This window comes from Manacus candei, unplaced genomic scaffold, assembly GCF_025592945.1.
Source record: "Manacus candei isolate 608988 ecotype Guabito, Panama unplaced genomic scaffold, ASM2559294v1 h1tg000073l, whole genome shotgun sequence".
In the NCBI taxonomy this organism is placed as follows: Eukaryota; Metazoa; Chordata; class Aves; order Passeriformes; family Pipridae; genus Manacus; species Manacus candei.
In genome coordinates, this window is record NW_026138121.1 from 4,585,015 (window position 1) to 4,600,633 (window position 15,619).

A 15,619-nucleotide genomic window follows, 5' to 3' on the forward strand; every position below is an offset into this window, starting at 1 on the left:
GGGGCTTTTAGTGGTGTCTGGACAAGGGTCAGACCATGAGAACGTTCCACAGGGTGCCCAAATCCACTGTATCTTGGATACACTCAAAGCCCTGTGCTGTTCATCCCAGGTGCTGCTTTGGGGTAGGTGGGGGCTGTTTGGGAGGCTGGGAAGGTGGATGGGAGTTTGGGGACTCTCTAACAATGTCCCCACAGCCTTCACCCCTCCAGGCTGCCCCAAAAATGCCAAAGCTCAAGCAGCACCAGCATCCTCTGAAAGCAGCTTCCCACTGGGATGCCCCAGGAAATCCTGGGTAAAGGCATCAAATGCACCTCAGAGACTCACAGCACTTGGAGTGAGGCTTTAAAAAGTGCTTGGTGCCTTCAGCAAGGTATTCCCCAGGGAGCCAGGGGCTTATCCTGATTTTGCCAGCCCTGGGGGACACTGGGATGCTCCAACAACCTGGCTGGAACCATCCCAGCTACCCAAAAGCACTCGAGTGCCTTTGGAAATCGTACTCTCCTTCCACTTAATTTGCAGAAAACCCAGTGCCTGGGAGGTCCCACTGCACCCAGAGAGGCACATGAAGGAATCACCTCTGGAGCAGGCAGGCCCCTGAGGGGGGGAACACTTTCCTTTGTGAGGAAAGTGTTATTTTAAACTTTTATAAGAAAAATTTTATGTATTTTATTAAAGCAAATCAACTGCAAAGACAAATAAATACAAACTTGTACTTCAGTACTTTAAAATGCAGGATGATGAAACAGAGATGCCTGTTGGGCAGAAGTCAGAAGGGAAAACCAACCTTTGGGAGTGTTTGTCCTTGTGCTGGAAACACTGTCTGGAAACTGGAGACAGGAAAATTATATTGCAAAGAGACTGCTGGATTCACAAAATACAGAGAATAATTTAGGTTGGAAAAGCCCTCTGGGATCAAGTCTAACCATTCCCCCAGCACTCACTGCAAAGGCCACCACTAACCCATGTCCCCAGGTGCCAAATCCACACAGCTCTGAAATCCCTCCAGAAATGGTGATTCCACCACTGCCCTGGGCAGCTGTACCAGGGCTGGACAACCCTTTCCATGGAGAAATTTTCCCAGTATCCAACCTGAACCTCCCCTGGTGCCACTTGAGGCCGTTTCCCCTTGTTCCCTGGGAGCAGAGCCCTCCTGTGTTTATCCCGCAGCGCCCCAAAGTTCTCCCCTTGGATTCCTCCTTCCCCCAGTTTTCTGTGCGGGTTTTGCTGTTTCACCGTCAGCTCTTTTCCCTCGGGTTCGCCACAGGAGCCCAGGACTCGTGGGCTCCTCTGCCCTCCCTCCGCCCCGGGACAGGGAGGTGACACACGGAGGGGTCGGGCCCGTGTCCCTGCTGGGCTCCAGCTGTGAGCGGGCCCGGAGCAGATGCCGGTGTGGGCAGGGAAGAGCCCCCGGTGCGAGCTGTGGGGAGCCTCAGGTGCAGGCAGGGAGACTGGGGGTGACGGCCGCTCCCGGTGCAGGGGTGGCTGAGGATGGAGGCCTCGGGCGGCCGTGGCGGGGACGGTTCGAGCCAAGGCAGGAGAGCAGCAGCCAAACGGCGCCGGGCTGCGGCTGCACCGACGGGGAAGGTGAAGGGGACCGCGTGGCGGAGGCGCCGGGGGCTCACCGAGAGGGCGGGGGACCCGAGTGCGGTGTCAGAGCCGACCGACGGGCGGGCCCGGAGGTGCCCGGGGCAGTGTCAGGGCCGGGGGTACCCCAAGGTTGCCGAGCGGCCCCGCCATGTACGACCCACGCGGGACTCCGCACCACTTCCGGGTTCACCGGCCGGGACGGTGTCCCCGCAGGGTCAAAAAGGTGCAGAATCCGCGGTCACGTGCCCTTCTTTCTCCCCCGAAGCATGTTGGGAGTTGTAGTCTTACAGCGCTTGGTTGCAGCGGTCCGTTGTGTCTCGCGGTGCATGCCGGGAGTTGTAGTCTCGCTTCTGAGCTTACAAGTCGCATGCGCAGTGGTGCCCAGCGCTCGCTGGCGCCCCCCGTGGCCCAGCGCGGGCACTGCAGGTCAACCACCCCCCGCCCCCTCAGCGCCCCCGGCGGCGCCATCTTGGATCGGGGCGGCGGGGGCGGTGATGGGAGGGGGAATCGACTGGGAAAAGGGATAAAATCTGGGGAAAAAGCTCGTCCTCGATACAGGGAGGATGTGGAGCTGTTGGAATGAGTCCAGAGGACGACACAAAGATGCTTTGAGAACCGGAACACCTCTACCCTGGAGCCAGACAGGGAGAGTGTTCACCTGGAGAAGAGGAGGCTCCAGGGAGACCTTAGAGCCCCTTTCAGTGCCTAAAGGGGATCCAGGAGAGCTGGAGAGGGACCTGGACAAGGGATGGAGGGACAGGACGAAGGGGAATGGCTTTAAACTGAGAAGGAGCAGGGCTAGATGGGATATTGGGAAGGAATTCTTCCCTGTGAGGGTGGGGAGGCCCTGGCACAGGTTGCCCAGAGAAGCTGTGGCTGCCCCATCCCTGGAAGTGTCCAAGGCCAGGTTGGACAGTGCCACAACCAGTAGCTTTTCGAGCGCCTCGCCGGCTTGGAAAGCTTTTCAGGACTGGGGAGGGCCGGCAGCACTTAAAAAAAGAGGGAAGAAAATTTAAAAATCAGGCGGTTTTCTGCAGACCCGCCCGTTTTGGGAGGCCGGGGCTGACAGCAGAGGGCGGCACGGGCTCGTCGCTGGAGCCTCAGCACTTGCGGGCTTTGCCCTGATCCAACCTCTCGCTGCTCTTTTCCCTCTCCATCAGCGGCTCCCGGGGTACAGGGACACATTCCAGGGGGGCAGAGCAAGCCCTGGATGTCACAGCGAGCCCAGGATCTCTGACAGCGAGCCCTGAATCTCTGACAGCTTTCGATTCTGAGCAAGACTGAAACTCAAGAGAGAAGAATCAGTTCCTTTTCCCATCCTGAAGCTGAAGCGGAGAAAGGAAACTTCAGAGCTGGCAAAATGAGCACATTCTGGGGTCCCCAGCTGCAGGGAGAGCACTGCCCTCCTGGTCAGAGGGGCTGTGTTGGACTAGCAAAGTTTCCAGGAAGGAGCTGGGTGGAAACACCGCTCCTTCCACCCAGAGTTCAAAACCTCTGGGATACGAGGTGTGACAAACAGGGTTATCACAAATCCCTTCATCCCGTAACACGGCTGCAAACTCTGGGAAATGGAAACCATCCCCCACGGGAGCGGGAGCTCTCGCTTTCAGTGGAGTCCCAGAGTCACTTTTGGCATCTGTGCATTCCTGCAAAGCTCCTTTGGATACCTGACGTCCCCTCTGCCTGAGGCAGGGTGGACTGGCTTTGCTGTTCCTCCCCAGCCTGAGGGTTAGATCGTTAGATCGTCCCTGGAGTTTTCTCTCCCATTTTCCACGGGAATTCACACATCATCTTCTCCTGCTTCAGGTATTGGTCTTATCAAGACTTTGTTTGGAAACACCCCACGGAGCAACAATGGATGGACCCCTCTGCCCTAGCAAGGGAAAGGGGTTCATTGTCTGCTCTGCCCACACCCTGCACCACTCCCAAAAGGTGAGAAAACCCACCCTGGGGGTGCGGGAAAGGATAAAATCCAAGCCCTTGGCACTCACAGCTGCGCTTTGATTGCATCAGGTCTTGATTAGCCAGGGCAGGAGCCACACTGGCACAAATGGAGCCCAATTTATGTGCTTGGAGGGGGATCTACACACACCTGGGCATCTGTGTGCACCCCTGCACGCACAGGGGGATGGTACAGCGAGCAATCTACTACAGGTGGTAGCCTGGCACCGGGATTGCACTGCCATGGCACATCCGTGCTGTGCTTGGCAGAGCGGGGCTGCATTCCCTTGGAGTCAGGGAATGTTGAGGGGCCCAGCCCTGCCTGCCCATTTCGGGGAAAGAGATGAAGAATTTGGGCAGAGGGTGACCTGAAATGACGTTTTACTGCTTCTGTTTTTCTCACAGCTTCGGTGGCAGGGTGAGAACTTTGTCCCCGGCACCCGCTCGCCCCTCGCACTCACACACGTGCCTCTGTGGCATTGCAGGGCCGCTGAAGTGGCTGCTGCAGCTTGAAACAGGAGGTGTTGTTTCATTTTTGGGGTTGCTTAACCCCCTCCTAACTGCAATAAACCCAGTGAGTAAGGACACAGAAATATTGCCCTGGAGGAAGGGGACCAAAAGCTTGGAAAGGGATGAAAGAAACACTTCCATTACAGCTTTCAAAATATGTTTCTTTAGCTGAAGCTGCTAAATTTAACTCAACTTTACGCGCTGGAAAGGTTTTGCGGTTGGTTTGGGGTTTTTTATGGTGAATAAAGTGTTTTTTCCTCTTTAAAACCCCCACCAACTCGCAGGCTGAGTGATGCAGTTTCGATGTGTCACGGAGGCAGGGTTGGTGCAGATCCACTCTTGGGACACTCGTGTAAAACCCAAAACAGGAGACTCTGGTCTGGAGTGGGGCTCCAGGTGCCTGAAACCAGCACCTGCCCCCCTTGCTGTCACAGCACAGCAGGAGGGTTTCAAAGAAGGCCTGGGAAAGGACGTGTTTCACCCCAGGTTCACACTGAGAGCAGTGCAGGGCTTTGGTTTTGGCTCCTGCAGGATTCAATTCCCTGCCCAGGGGCCATGGGGACAGTGGGGGGCAGGGGGTTGATGGTGGGAGTTCTTGCAGCTGATCCCAGCCTGAGGAGGGAGAGAGGAGGGAAAGGAAAGGCAAGAGAGCCCAAGCTCCACCCCAAAGGTTCTCCAGTGAATTGGGTCACTGTGCCTCAGTTTCCCCACATGCCCTGTGGAGATAATGCTGTTGCCACACAGGCAAAGCACTTGAAGACTGGCTTCCACAAGGATTCATTCCTGGGGAGCTGGAGCTGTGGGACACCTGGTTTGATGATAATTCACCTCCTCCTAAGGCACGGGTTGAAAATAGCTCCTGTGACTCACGGTGGTGCCAAGAAGGCCAAAGGGTTTCAGACACCACCTCAGGGGCAGTTGGATGTTTTCCTTGGGACAGGGAGGTGATGAGATGCCACCTCGGAGTCTCTGGCTCTTCAGGTCCCTGCGGCGAGCCCGGCCCCTGCTCCCCAGGTGACTTTTCTCCTCTGTGCTCATCTGCCTTTCTCCAGCCTTGGCAGATGTTTGGCTGTTGCTCATCTCCCCTTTCCAGAACGGGACATGGAAAATGTAAATACCCCTTTTGCTGTGGCTCCAGGCTCCCCTGGCTGATCCTTCCTGCATCACTGAGCACCTTAGCTGGGGATGGATGTGTACAGGAAGGCACAGGTGTGATGAGTGCTGGCCCTTTGCAAGTCCTCTGTCAGCCATGGGACTCCAGTGCTCCTGGAATGGGAAGTCCAAGAGCCTGAAATCTCATCCTGGTCCTGCTTCATTGGTTTTTTTCCCGATTTCTGCACTGTGGGTGTTTTGCCTGCTGACACTGGGGAGCAAGGAAAATTGGTGAGAGGGAGGTGGGAGAGCAGTGCTGGCCCTGGGTCAGTCATTTCCTAATGTATATCTCCTGTGTTTTCACTTTCTCCTGCCACAGCTGATGGCCCCAAAGTGCAGGGAACATCTCCCATTGAGGAAAAATGAGGGATGAAAAGGGCCTCCAAGCCCTGTGTGCACGTGCCTGTGCCACGATGTGAGGTGGTGGGCAGCCTGCAGGGGAGAACAGGCAGCTGATGCTGTGAGTGCCCATCTTTGGGTCACTTACCACATCTCCCATGGTTCTTTCCCTGTGGCCTAGGATATGACTCTGGTGGCTCTCAGCCTCGTGGAAGTCCTACTGCACAGGCAGGCTGGTGCACATGGAATCAAACATGCACTGACCCTTTTCCAGAGAGTCCTGGGACACGAATCTGGTGGCTCTTGGCCTTGTGAAGGTATTACTGCTCAGAAAGGCTGGTGCACTTGGAGTCAAACACGCACCAATCCAACACCCAACCCTTGGATGCACCGTGTCACCCCGGCGGGACAGGACGGGATCTTTCCAGGGGGACACCACAGCACCATCCCCCTGCTGCAGCACAAGCCTGGTGGTGACAAAATCCCCAGGAAGCCAAGTGACTATCAGCACTCAGCCCCACGCAGGACCTGCTCAGCCTCTCTGCAGCGGGTTTTCTAAGAAACACCGCAACAGTCGCGGGGCGTTTACGGGAAGGGTGGGACGGGCTCAGCCCGCGCCGGGGCTGCCACGATAGGGCTTTGGTGGTGCTGGGGGGGACAGTGGCCACCCCAGGGGGCTCAAGCTCCTCAGGGTAGCAGGAGGTGTGGTGGTGGGGAGGTTTGTGTTCGTGTAAGAGCAGCTTCCCGGATGGTCTGGAGGGGAAATGAGAGAGAGGAGGGCAAATACAAACCACATCTCAAAATAGGCCTTAAACTTTGAAGGCGTTTGGAGCTGCGTTTCCTGCTTCGAGCAGCTTCGAGGAGATGAAAGATGCAGCTGAGTGAAATAGAAAAAAACCCAAGAAAATAAAAAAGGAGAAAAGCAAAACAAAACAATTTAGCACTTTTTGGTGAAGGCAGAGGCACAGTGGTGACACCAGGTCACTCCACAGGGCTGGGATGTGGTTACAGGGCTCCCTATTCCCTGACATAGCAGCAGCATGGCTTGGAGAGCAGGACTGGCAAAAGCTCGGGGGTGAGCTGGGGAAAGGGACATGGGGATATTAAAGAAAAAGCCCTGGAGCAAGCCAAGGAAAGGAGGGTCCTATCGTCTCAGATCTGGCTGGGGGACTTGCAAAGTCACCTGCAGAAAGGGAAAAGTGTCCCTTCCTTGGAGCAGACACAGCTCTGTGCACACAGCAGGTGCTGCAGCGGCTCACACGCAAACAGGGCTTCAAAATTCAGCACAAACTAAATTAGTTAAAAAAAACCTCCTAATATTAAAAAAAAAAAAACAAAAAACAAACCAACCAAACCAACATCCCCGAAGCGCTGCAGAGCTGGAAGTGGGGTTTTGACAGTTTGGAGGGCAAAGACTCGACCGCTGCCGACTGATAGCGACCGACTTCTCGTAATCCGAAGATCGGCTTCCTCTGCTCCGCGTTGGCCGGAGGTGGGACAGCCCACGGGTGGCTTCCTGCACCCATCAGGCACCCGGCCCCCGGCATGCAACACCCAACAGAGCCGGAGCAACAGGATCTGCCTTACCAAAATTTAATTTGGCTGACAACATCCGGCCTTTCGTAAGGTCGCTTTGATGTTTGTTTACTCGCCGTCCCCAGCACATGCTCCCGCTCCAGCCTGCGGATGAATGGGAACGAAAAGGGCTCTGCACTTCTTTGATCTCTCCCAGGAGAGCTGCCAGGAGCAGTCAGCGCTGGAAACACCCCGTGGAGGGATGGATCCGGCTGTCTCCGTGGTGTTTTTGGCTGGCTGGTGCTGGTTAACACTGGAGGGGGACCTTTGGGATTAGTCTGGCTGGAGATAAGCCATCAGTCCGTGGTGTGGTCACTGGTACCCCACACACTCACAGCACCCCTCATCCCACCCTGCCACGAAGGAATGTCTCCACCACATCAAGTGTTTTAGTTTTTATTTAAAACCGCATAAAAAAAATAAGATTTCTCAATTCCCCTGTACAATATCAACTATTAACAAACCCCGCCGGCTACACACGTGTTACAGGTACAGACTGGACAGTGCAGACAGCCCGGGCCAGCTCCCCCCCCTTCCCCAGCCCCAAACAACACCCGTGAGGAAAACCAAAACTCATCTGCAAACTGATATTTGCACGTGGCAAGGAAACAACAGCACCCAGAAGAAGTATGTACACAGACAGCTGGGGAGCAGCAGCCACTCCACACCTACGCCAGACATCCGACAGAAACACGACGGGCCCGGGGGTGGACACAGGACACACACGGAGGGAAGACCCGAATGGAAAACCACGGGATCAGCAGCTGTAGAAGCAAGGCATGGGTTGGAAACCCACATGAATTATAAATAAATAAATAAGTTATCCTAGCGGCTAGGACTTTTCCTTTAAAAAAAAAAACAAAAAAAACCAAAAAAACAAACAACGAATTCATGAAAATAAATTAAAAACAAAAACTGGAAACCAGAAAAAAGGCAAAATGTTATCACTATTCACAACTGTACATCAAGCTTTGCTCCTGTAGAGCTATATACACATTTACAGCTGTTGGTTTGCATTGTTTGTGCATTCGTGAGGGCACAGAGAAGCAAAGAACCCCAGAAAATCCACATGGGATGGAGGCACAGGAGGCGAGGCATCACTCACTTGGGTCCCAAGCATCTTCTGACCCACTTTCTTTTTGAAAAGGGAAAAGGTACTAAAGGCCCAGGTGAGTCTCAGAAAAGCAGCACTGTAGGAAAAGTCAAGTCTTTCCTCCAGCACAGCCCAGATGGAAACAGAAGGCACTCGAGCACGGGGACAGTGAGAAGGGACAGTCACTCAGCCACAGGCCCTGACCTCCCCAAAATCAGTTTTCCCCCATTGAAGCTTTTCTTGCAATCAGGTCTCTGATCCTCTCGCTGTCCCCAGTTCAGCAGGTCAAGATGACACTTGAGAGCCTCCAAAACCAGAACTAAAACTCCCCCCTGCCAAAAGTTACTGGCAAAAGCTCAAATGGGACAAGGTCATTCAGATCGAGTCCAGGGCAGCTGGTGTGGATGGTGGCCACCAGAGCTTGGAAGACCAGGTCTCCAGCCCAGCTCCAGGACAAGATGGGCGTGTTCCCACCTGAGCATCCCTGCTCAGTGCTACGGTCGTGATGAAAAAGTCTGGTTTTCTTTGCTTCTTAGGACCAGGAGCTGCGTGGAGCTGTTACTTGCTAGGCTCCTGGATCAAACTGTGCAGGTGGATCTCTGCTGGTTCCAGGTGAATGTCCTGCAGCCAGGAATGGTTGAAAATGTCCTCCAACGACGGCCTGTCCGAGGGGCGCATGGACAAACACCACCTGATGAGGTGTTGGCACTCTGGGGAGAGAAACCAGAGACCCCTGGTCAGTGGGAGAAGGTTCCTGTCCACCCTGTCTGCAGTGCCCAGGTCATGCTGAGGGTGCTCCAAGCTGCACCCAAACCTCCCCATCCGCCCTGTGTTTGGGAGGAGAGCGGGATGGCAGGACAATGTGCCCCCTCCTCCAGCCAAGTGTGGGAGATCAACCCCCTCCAGAGCTGTAAGAACCCATCATCCCACCCACGCCACAAAACCAGGCACCCACCTAGAGAGACCCGCCGTCGGAAGAAGAGCTGCCCCCGGATGATGTCCTCGTCCTGCTCGAAGGGGACGTCCCCGCAGACCATGTTGTAGAGCAGGACGCCCAGCGACCAGATGGTGGCTGAGTGGCCGTGGTAGCGGTGGAAGCGGATCCACTCCGGGGGGCTGTACACCCGCGTTCCTGCGCGAGGAAAGGAGCCCACCATCAAACCCTCTGGGCCGGGCATCCCCGGGCGGCAGCGCTGGCACAGGCGTGACCCGCCGCCTTCCCGCCGCCACGTGACTCTTGTTTACAAACTTTGGGTTGTAAAAGCCGGGCGCGGGTGCCGGAAGAGGGCAGCAGGGCCCGGGGAAGGCCCGCCCGTTACACGCGAGGGGGAAAAAAAAAAAAAACACACCCACGGGTGTGGGGGGGAGAAAAAAAAAAACCCCACGCCTTTCCCTCCCCGCCCCCCCCCGCAATGGCAAAAAAAAAAAATAAAAAAATAACATAAACCGAGGCAAACAAGGGGAGAGGAGCAGCCCCAGCCCTTCCGCGCCTGCGAACAAAACCGGCCGGTGCTCTCGTTTTGCAAACCGCCCCCCCCCCCCCCTTCTCTCTGTTGTCCCCCGCCACGAGGTGTTTTTGTCACGCCGGCTTCCCCAGCCCGGGCCGGGGGGGTGACGGAGGCTGTCAGCAGGGCCGGGAGCCGGCTCCCGTTTCACAACATCCGCCCCGTGCCAAACAGCAACTTGGCGGCGGCTGCGGAATTAATCCCGTCCCATTCCCCCTCAACCGGCAAACAGGGAATCTCCAGAGCCCGTGTAATGCCCGGAACCGGGAATATCCCCCGGGTGTGGGCTCACCGTCAAACTGGGTGTAGATCGTGTCCTTGAGGAAGGTGCCGGAGCCGAAGTCGATGAGCTTGAGCTCGCCAGTGGCCAGGTCCAGGAGGATGTTCTCGTCCTTGATGTCGCGGTGCAGGACGCCGCAGTTGTTGCAGTGCCGCACGGCCTCCAGCACCTGGCGGAACAGCCGGGGGGGGGGGGGGGGGGGGGGGGGGGGGGGGGGGGGGGGGGGGGGGGGGGTGGGGGGGGGGGGGGGGGGGGGGGGGGGGGGGGGGGGGGGGGGGGGGGGGGGGGGGGGGGGGGGGGGGGGGGGGGGGGGGGTGGGGGGGGGGGGGGGGGGGGGGGGGGGGGGGGGGGGGGGGGGGGGGGCACCGGCTGCCGCGGGCTGCGGGGGGGACCACGCTGCCATCAGAGGGGCTGGGGCTGCGCCGGGGGGCCGGTACCGCTGCCCCCCGCCCAGGGCAAACTCCGGCGCCCCCCTGCTCAGCCCCGCCGCTGTTGGGCATCCCCCCGCCCAGGAGATGGTCGGGTGTCCCCCCGCCCGCTCCCATCGATGCCGGGTATTCCCCGGGATGCTCCGCGTCCCCCGGTGACCCCACGCCCGCTCCCCCCGCGCTGTCCCGGTTTCCCCCCTCCCGCCCCTCGGCTCATCCCCCCCGTCACGCCCCGGGTCCCCCCGCCGGCCCCGGTCACTCACCAGCTCTCCCCACTGCGAGATGCGGTCCCGGGCCACGCGTTTGATCGCCACCTGCGAGCCAAGGGGGAGCGGCGGGATGAGCTCGGCGCCCGCCCCGCCGAGCCCCCTCCTTCTCCTCCTCCTCCTCCTCCTCCCGCCGCCCTCCCCGCCACTTACCGGGGCGCCGTCCGAGAGGCGGATCCCGGAGTAGACGCTGCCGAAGCCGCCGCTCCCCAGCAAAGGGCCCACCCGGTACAGCTGCTCCAGCGGCTCCTTCTCCTTCCCTGTGGACGAGACCCGCCCGTCAGCGCTCCGCCCGCTCTCCCCGGCGGTCCCCGAGCCCTCACACGGGGTAATCCCTGCCCTGACCTGGCTGGAGTTTGGCGGGGTGCAGCTCCGCGCCGGTGCCGGAGCGGAGATGCGCCAGCGAGGTGATTTTGGAGAGCAGCATCCCGGTGACGGGGGCGGCCGGTGGCGGCACCTGCGAGTCCCGGTGGGCGGGTGGTGGTGGAGGAGGCGGCGGGACCCGGGGGGGGGGATCCAGGGAGGGATCCAGGGAGGGATCCGGGCGGGAGCGGCCGCTCCGCGCGAGGCCGGGCCGCGTGTGGCGCGCGGCCCCCGCCGGCCCCGCGAGCCGCAGGGGCCGGGGGCGGGGCCGGGGCGCCCGGGGGGCGGGGCCGAGCCGCGCCGCCCCGCCCCTTCGGACCGCCTCAGCCAATAGGGAGCGAGCCCCGGCGGCGGGGGCGCCGCGCAGGTCCCTGTGCCCGCCCGTCCCGCCCGTCCCGGGGCCGCCGCGGACACGCGGGAGTCGCGGGGCTCGCCCGCCGAAATTCGCGGGTTCTTTGGCTGCTTCTTCGTTTGCTTATTTTTTTTCCGCGAACCCTACAGCTTCCCCGGGTGATCCGCATCCCCCCGTCCCACCCCACCCTCTCGTTATTTCCCAGTGTCTGAACTTTTCCCCTTTCCAGTAACAGTGGCCATGTGGCCATTCCAGCTGCGGACTCTTGACTAACATCCCTGGGGTTTATTTTCCCCCCCCCCTTTTTTTTTTTCTTTTTTCCGCAGAAGTCGCTGGCTGAGATGCCTCCCCGAGTTCCAGAGATAAGATAAATAATTTACTGGATGGAGATCTCTGATTACTCACTCTATTAGCATTTAGAGCAAAGAGCTCCAGCCATCGGGAGCTGAATTATTCCAGACGAAGCCCATCTGGGCTCCTGCTCCCGAGCAAGACCGAGGAGTTCCCAGCATCCCACACATACTTGTGGGATGATTTGCTCGAAATCGAATGGGGTTTACTGGAAATGTTGGTGAGGTCCCGGCCACTGTAGTATTTTGAAAAAAGGGATAAAACACAACCAAGATGCACACCCTAAACTGGGGTGCAGAGCTGTGGCTCAGCCCTCACTCCAGCCAGGAAGGACTCACCACCACTACTGCCTCTTTTAGATTTACCCAGAACATAGCACATCCTCTTTTAGGGGCTGAGACAGCTAAAAACTGAAAAACCCACCTTGGGCTTTACACAGAAAGTGGCATTTTATTTAGGGAAAAGTGGAGAATCTGACACAGCAGCTCCATCCGTGTTTTTTTAAAAAATGCTTTTATTTTTTTAAATATTTTTTCCTGTATTGTTATTTGGGGTGATGCAAGCTGAGGGTGGAGGAGAGGGGCAGGCAGTGCCTTTCTCCTGCCTTATTCCCACCCGACACCTGGGCATATTTGGGACAACTGGTTCTGCCTGTCGGTGCTCAGCCCGTGGGATGAGGTGACTTAGCATCTGGCCCCAAACTCATTATCAAATTCTTTGCCAGGATGATGAAAGGCACCGAAGGGGCTGCCCTGGAAACCTGTTGACAAACAGAGCTCGCCCGGAGCAGCCGGGCTTTCCCGGGGGCTGCCTGTCCCTGACTCCTCGGGAGGCTCAGCCTTGTCCTCGCTCTGCCCAAACCTGCTCATTAGCATAGCAGGGAGCAGCGTGTCTTGCAGCCGGGATGATCTGGGGCCAAAGTCATCCTCGTGTATAAACCTGCCCAACTGCTCGTTTCCCCAGCGGGCTGAGTCAGTGTCCGACTCTTCCTGCAGGCACGGAGGGCTTGTGCCCCCTCTGGATTGGGAAAAACCCCGTCTCGGAGGTGATGGGAAGATATTGCTCCATGCCCTGGCCGTGTGGAGCAGGGAGGAGGCCACACTTCCCGGCCATATCCTTCTCTTTCCAGAATAACCCACCCAGATGCATCCCTGTTCCTCAAATGACCCCAATCCAGGGCTAGGAATCACCTTTTCCCCCAAGCCCATCCCATGCACTCACCTTTCCCCTGCCAGCCCTCATGAGGCCATTGGGATGTGTCAGACATTCAAGCAAACATGAAACAAACCCCATCCTGCTTGCTACCCCACTCGGCCCTCTTCCCTAAGGATCTCCTCTTTTCCCAACCCTCTTCCTCTGGGATGAGAGATGGCAGGTGCAGGAGAGCAGCCCACATCCACAAGCACAGCTTGCCCTGGCATGGACACAGGGATGTCCTGCAGGTCCTGCCCTGGCCAGGGCTGCCTCTTTCCACCCCTGGGGCAAACCCAGCTCTTGACATGAGCCCCCGGGGAGCAGTTTGAGGACAAACCCAACCGGGACTGTGCTTGGGGGCAAACAGGACCCTGGGGTGGCACATGGAGCCGGTGGCGGGTCTGGGGGAGAGGAGCTCCCAGCAGACATCAAAAGATCAGTTCTGAGCCCTGCAAACAATCCCGGCAGCTTTCAGGCTCTTCAGCGGCATTCCAGTCTAACCGGGGCTGCCTTGCATGATAATCAGGCTTAATTACTGCTTTATCGCTTGATTGCTGTGCTGGGCCCTTGAAGCTGCAGTGTTGCTTTCGCAGTTTACTTTTTGTATTTCCTCCCCCTCGCCTTCCCCGCCAGCACAATTAGCAAATAGGTGAAGATGGGGAGGGCCAGGGCAATACCCAGCGGGGAGAGAGGGGCGATTTGCCGCCCTGGAGCCCCCGGGGTGGAGGGTTTAAAATCCAGGTTTCCACTGCTGTCCTGAAACAAAACAGCGAGGTCAACGCCGAGCCGGGAGCACAACCCCGTGTCAGCCCCACGAGCATCCCCCGGCGGAGGGGACCCGGCCGGAGGAGGGAGGGGACAATGCGGGGCCATTAACGCCGTGACACAGGAGGGCTGTGGTTTTCCACCGCGAGCTTTGAGTCACTGCGTGACCTTGGCTGAGTCCGCCCGTGGCTCCCTGGGCTCGGCCTCGGTCGCCCGCGGAACCGGCTGGCCCAGGGCGTGGGGCGAAGCAGGGAAAAGCCGGGAAAGCCTGAAACCGTCCTCACCTCTCCCTGATGCTCAGGCAGGCACCCGGCCCGCTCCACCTCCCCCTGCTTCCTGCCAGAGCCTGGAAAAAGGGATTTGAGGCATCCCAGCAATGCCCCACTCTCCCGTGAAGAGAGGGCTAAGCCCTTTGCCCACCCAGGGCATGTCCTAGCCTGGCAGCGAGAACCTGGAGGAGGGAGGGGTGAGGACAGTCGGGAAGCAAGGATGCTCCCACCTACACACGGTGAGCAATCCCTGGCTGCCCCGGCCAGGAGGTGGGAGCTGTCCTCAGCCAGGCAGTGGGTGCCGTGGCTGGGACACCTCCAGTGTGCCATCACCCTCTCAAAGTCACCTCTACGACCACAAAATGTGCCCCCTGGGATCTCACTAGTGACTTTGGAAATGCAAGAAAATGTGTGTGTTCCCTGGTGTTCTGGAGGGGCGGGTGATGGGCATCCCTGCAGGATGCGGCCGATCCTGGGGTGCATGGAAGCTCCAAGGGGGACTGAGGACGTGCTGGGCTCTCCCTGCAGAGACAGGAGGGTTGGGATCTTGTGCATTGGGGTCATGGATGCTGGGAGGCAGTGCAGCCACAGGGTGCTGGCTGGGAGCTGCTTCCCCTCCCCTCCTCGTCCTTGGGGTCCCTCCAGACCCAACTGTGACCCCAACACTGCGGTGACAGCTTGGGAACCACACGCCCCATCCTAGGGCTGGAATCACCCGAGGACAGGGAGAAGAAAGGTCCTGGCTGGAGTGCTGGAGCGCCCCAAAACCTCTCCACACCATCACCCAGTCCTGGCCCTTTGGGTGCCAATTCCCACCAGCTTGGGAGGGCGACGGGACCTGCGAGTGGGGCAGGAGATGCAGGGACCCATCCTGCTCCCCGGGAGGAGCTGCCGCGGGGATTTCTTCTTATTAATTGATTTTTTTTTTTGTATGGTGGCTTTTTCGCGGGCTTTTCAGGGCGAGGTGTTCGGGGAGGCGGCAGCATGGCTAATCTGCTTTGTGAATGGAGCCTCACGGGGGGCGGCGGAGGGGGCCGGGGAGGTGGAAGGAGCCACATATTTGGGATTCCATCATCTGGGTGGGCTCCTTCTCCCCAGACTCTCAGGATGTGGGAAATGGAAGATGAAAGGAGCTGCATTTCCAGCCTCTCGGGTTACAATGTCTAAAGCAGAAAAGGGTGGTTGGGGAAAAGAAAAAAAAAAAAAAAAAAAGAAGGGGAGGGGGGGAATGGGATGGTACAGGGAAACCTGGGTTGGGAAATGGCCCGGGTAGGTTGGGGCAGGGAAGGGGGCGGCAGGGGCCGAGCCGCTCGTGTTTCACATCACGTCAGGGCTGAGGAATTTCCTCTGCTCTGGGGGTGCCTCGCAGAGAAAAAGGGGGAGGCTTTAAGGTTAGCTGGGGATGAATAATAGCCAAGAGGAGAGGGATTAGAAGTGTTACCCAGCGGCTGCTGTTTACAAGCAAACCCTCTTATCGAGCAAGAGGGGAAAGCAGGATGCTTTGGGGTGAGAGAGGGGACCCCGGGACGTGTGTCACCACATCCCTTCCCTGGAGAGCACAGCGGGGAGATCACCCCCAGCCCCTGAGCTCCTTCCTCCCCGACATCAGCAAGGTCCCAGCAGCTGGTCCCCTGCACACGTGGCGTGTC

General features: G+C 58.3%; 1 protein-coding gene across 1 annotated transcript; it reads right to left on the reverse strand.

The window, feature by feature from the left end:
- Nucleotides 1-7,484: 7,484 nt before the first annotated feature.
- On the reverse strand, nucleotides 7,485-11,283 carry PIM1 (Pim-1 proto-oncogene, serine/threonine kinase). Its single transcript, XM_051808717.1, has 5 exons — nucleotides 11,022-11,283; nucleotides 10,830-10,936; nucleotides 9,995-10,724; nucleotides 9,153-9,329; nucleotides 7,485-8,907 (listed from the first exon to the last, which is right to left on the reverse strand). Exons 1-5 carry the CDS (start codon nucleotides 11,101-11,103, stop codon nucleotides 8,756-8,758), a joined length of 1,248 nt encoding a protein of 415 aa, XP_051664677.1. The 5' UTR covers nucleotides 11,104-11,283; the 3' UTR covers nucleotides 7,485-8,755.
- Between the last annotated feature and the right edge of the window lie 4,336 nt (nucleotides 11,284-15,619).